Here is a 3,248-nt window from a genome sequence, read left to right as displayed (position 1 = left end):
TGCAGCGCAGCCTCGAGCAAATTCCCTCCCCGTTTTTCATGGGGCTGCTGCACTTCATCAAGCCACGTGCGCTCTGGACGTGCCGCACGGGGACGGCTGTGCTGGGAGAGGTCCCGCAGCGCTCCCGTGGGCACGCTTCCCGGCTCTCTCGGGATGAAGAAGCAGGCATCCCCGGACAACCGCAGTGGAGCTCCCAGGAATGCTCTTACTGCTCCCTTCTCGTCTGGCTGCTCTCTGACAGCCTCCCTCTCTCCTTCCTGCTGCTCCAGGCCCCGTGCTGCCACGAAACAGCAAATGGAAATCAGAGCACACGGGGTGAGCTCGGCAGCCCTCCCTGACCCAGCACACGGAGCAGGGCAGGCACACAGACAGCCTCTCCCTGGCCGGGAGCACCGTGTTCCTCTGAGCCGATACAAATCTCTGACGGGCAGCTCCAGGGGTATGAAAGCATTCCCCGGTCCGCATCAGCAGGGGGTTCCAAGTGGTGCTGGAGCAGCCAAGCCCACGCAAGTGCTCCCCAGCTCTGCTCTGCACAGGCACAGCCAGGTGCTGCCATCCCCATCGTGGCAGGGATGCTCGGCACCTGTCTGTGTGCTGCAGCACCGGGGCTGCCCCACAGTGAGCCCTGAGCACAAGGACCCACCCCCAGGCCTCACCTCCTGCCCCTGGCAGCGGTGCCACCACAGCCCTATCGCAGCACACGCCCTGGCTGCTGGATTTTACCGTAACGCTACAGAGGCAGATTTTCCATTACCTCTCACTGGGACGTTCCTGCTCCACCTTTCCTGCCTTTTCCATCCCCCTCCTTGGCCCCGTCACCCCTCTCCATCCACAGGCCCCAATGGGGACAGCAAAGAAGGATAGAGTTGAGGACCTCACCCCCAGCCCCCATTCCCAGGGGTCAGGGCAACACGCACAGCACTGCGGGGCCTCCTGGGAGCCACAGTACTGCATGCACTGACCACGCACGGAGCGAGGGGCAGGGGTTGATGCCTGCCCTCCCAAAGACAACATCCCACAACTCACAGCAATCAGCAGCCTCCCACAGACGCATCCTTCCCCACAATGTGCCCCGTGAGGAGCCGAGTGCCCTCTGTTAACGTTTTGCAGAGCCCACACATGCTCACTGAGAGGCCGCCCGGGGACACGGGGCAGTGGTTGCATAAGGAGAGCGGGCAGCATGTTCAGAGTGGCCCTTTGTCAGTGCTGCCGTGGGGATGGAGCCCTGCACCCGCACTGGGCACTCACCGAGGTGAGCTGCTCAACCCGAGGGCAGCAGTTACTGATTAATTGATCGCAGGGCAGCCTCCACAGTTGGATTCCTGCAGGGCAGCCCTGCCTGCTCGGGCTCAGACTCCACAAGCCTCAACGCCATGGTTGGAGCCCCTGTGAGCAAGGCGGGTTCAGCTCAGTGCCGTGCCCACGTGCTCGTAGCATCCCCAGGGCTTTGGGCTGCTCTGTGCTCAGGAAGCGCAGTACAGGAAAACAGGAAACTTCCCAAATCATCCTGCCAACCCCTGGGAAAAGGGGCCTGGAGGCAGAAAGGCTCAGCTGTGGCTCGCGAGACCCCGCACTGTGGCACAGCAGATCCCATGGCGCTGTGGCTCCCGGCGCTCCCTGCCTCAACCACAGCCACCTGCCAGCACCGTGCTGCTGCTGCCCCAATGGAGGGGAGGTGGCGACGTGCCCCGCTCCGCCTGGAAACTGCGCTTCCAAAAACCGTCCGACAAAAGAGCCAGAAGACTATTTTTATATTTCCCTGCGCTTTTTAAAGAAAAAAAAGCTCATTCTGCAGCTCAGGAAACGCCCACATCCTTCTGAGTACAGGGAGGAGTCTCTGGATTTTTCCAAGGAGCGCGGAGCAACAGGCGAGCTGGGCTGGAAATGAGTTTTCCATCGATGCCCGCTGCTGTTGGCTTCGGTTGGCCGCGGGGCCGGGAATGGGACTTGGGGGCATTTCCCATGCACGACCCACTGCCCCACCAGCTCCTGCCTGCAGGTACCGGCACTGGCAAGCAGGGTGCTGGGGATCACCACCCGCGCGCTGGGGCTGAGGGATGCCCGGGCGTGCCAAGCCCTGCCGGCAGGTAACCCTGCTCTGTGCCCGGCTCTGTGCTGCTGGCTGCCCGGGGAGCAGCTCCTGGCCTTGCACAGGGCACTCACTTGCCTTCTGTGCATTAAATAAACCAAGCTGGGTTTATTCCATGGGAGCCTGGGCGGTTCCCAGAGGGGAAACCGAGGACGTCAGGAGCGCGCGCGCCACAGCCTCTTCCAGCCGCGGGAGAGAAGTTTCCGGCCGGCTCCTGCTCCAGCTCCACACGCTCCATCATAGGGTGGTGCAGCTGCCCCCTCCCTCCCGCAGGTCCCCATGTCCCTGGAGGAGACGGGAGAGCGGAACCAACAGGGCACCGGCAGGGACTGCCGGCCGCCCCCGGGACAATACTGGAAGCAGGACGGTGGCACGTGTCCATACAGCCCTGTGCGCTCAGGGCCTCCCGAGCCCCCCGCAGCCACGGGGGCTGGGGCTGCACTCCCTCCCGCCCCCCGGGACAGTTTGACCCCGGGCCGTGCCCAGCGGCCGGCCAGCGGGCTATTTTCTGCTTAAAAAGGAAAAAGTTCACACGGGGAGAAATGTCTGAGGCCGAGCCGTTCCCACCGCCCCCCCACAAATAGGTTTATTTAAAGGAGGAAGAGAGCAAATTCCTATTTCTGTGTTTACTTGGAGATGGCCGGGAAGGAATGAAAGCTCCCGGTGCCTCCACCGTGCGGGAACCTCTGGGCTTTCTGCGCCCAACGAGCGCACCGAGAACCGGGGGAGTGGGGACACGGAAGGGACCCCACAGCCTGGATGGCCCCGGGGCCGGGACCGAGCGCCCATCCGGGCGGAGCCGGCACCGAACCTTGTGACAAAGCACCGCAGAAACCCGAACCGCCGCGCGCGGGAGGCGAAGCGCACACCTGGCCCTGCGTTACGGGAGCGTTTCGGGTGCGCTCGCACCTGCCCCTCTGCTCCTCCTCACCGAACCCCCCCTCCTCACGGTCTGTGCGACGGATCCCCCTCCGGACAGCGGGACGCGGCCCCCACCCGTTGTACGGCTCCGGGGCAGACAGGGCAGGGGGATGCGCTGCGCTGCTGGACGCGCTGGGGGTGGAAGGGAACCCGGGGACGCGCTCACCGAAATACACGGTCTTGTCGCATTTGGGGCACTTGGATGCCATGGCGGGAGAGCAGAGCGGAGCCGTGCCGT

General features: G+C 64.0%; 1 protein-coding gene across 1 annotated transcript in view; it reads right to left on the bottom strand.

The window, feature by feature from the left end:
- Positions 1-2,326: 2,326 nt before the first annotated feature.
- LOC100546992 (cysteine-rich protein 2-like) overlaps positions 2,327-3,248 on the bottom strand; it is a 4,959-nt gene continuing 4,037 nt past the window's right edge. Inside the window, exon 7 of the mRNA XM_010715905.1 lies at positions 2,327-2,374. Within this exon, the coding sequence (XP_010714207.1) occupies positions 2,327-2,374 (48 nt within the window). The remainder of the gene's footprint in view (positions 2,375-3,248) is intronic.

This window comes from Meleagris gallopavo, chromosome 10 (genome assembly GCF_000146605.3).
Source record: "Meleagris gallopavo isolate NT-WF06-2002-E0010 breed Aviagen turkey brand Nicholas breeding stock chromosome 10, Turkey_5.1, whole genome shotgun sequence".
NCBI lineage: Eukaryota > Metazoa > Chordata > Aves > Galliformes > Phasianidae > Meleagris > Meleagris gallopavo.
This window is presented reverse-complemented; position numbering and strand designations above follow the sequence as displayed.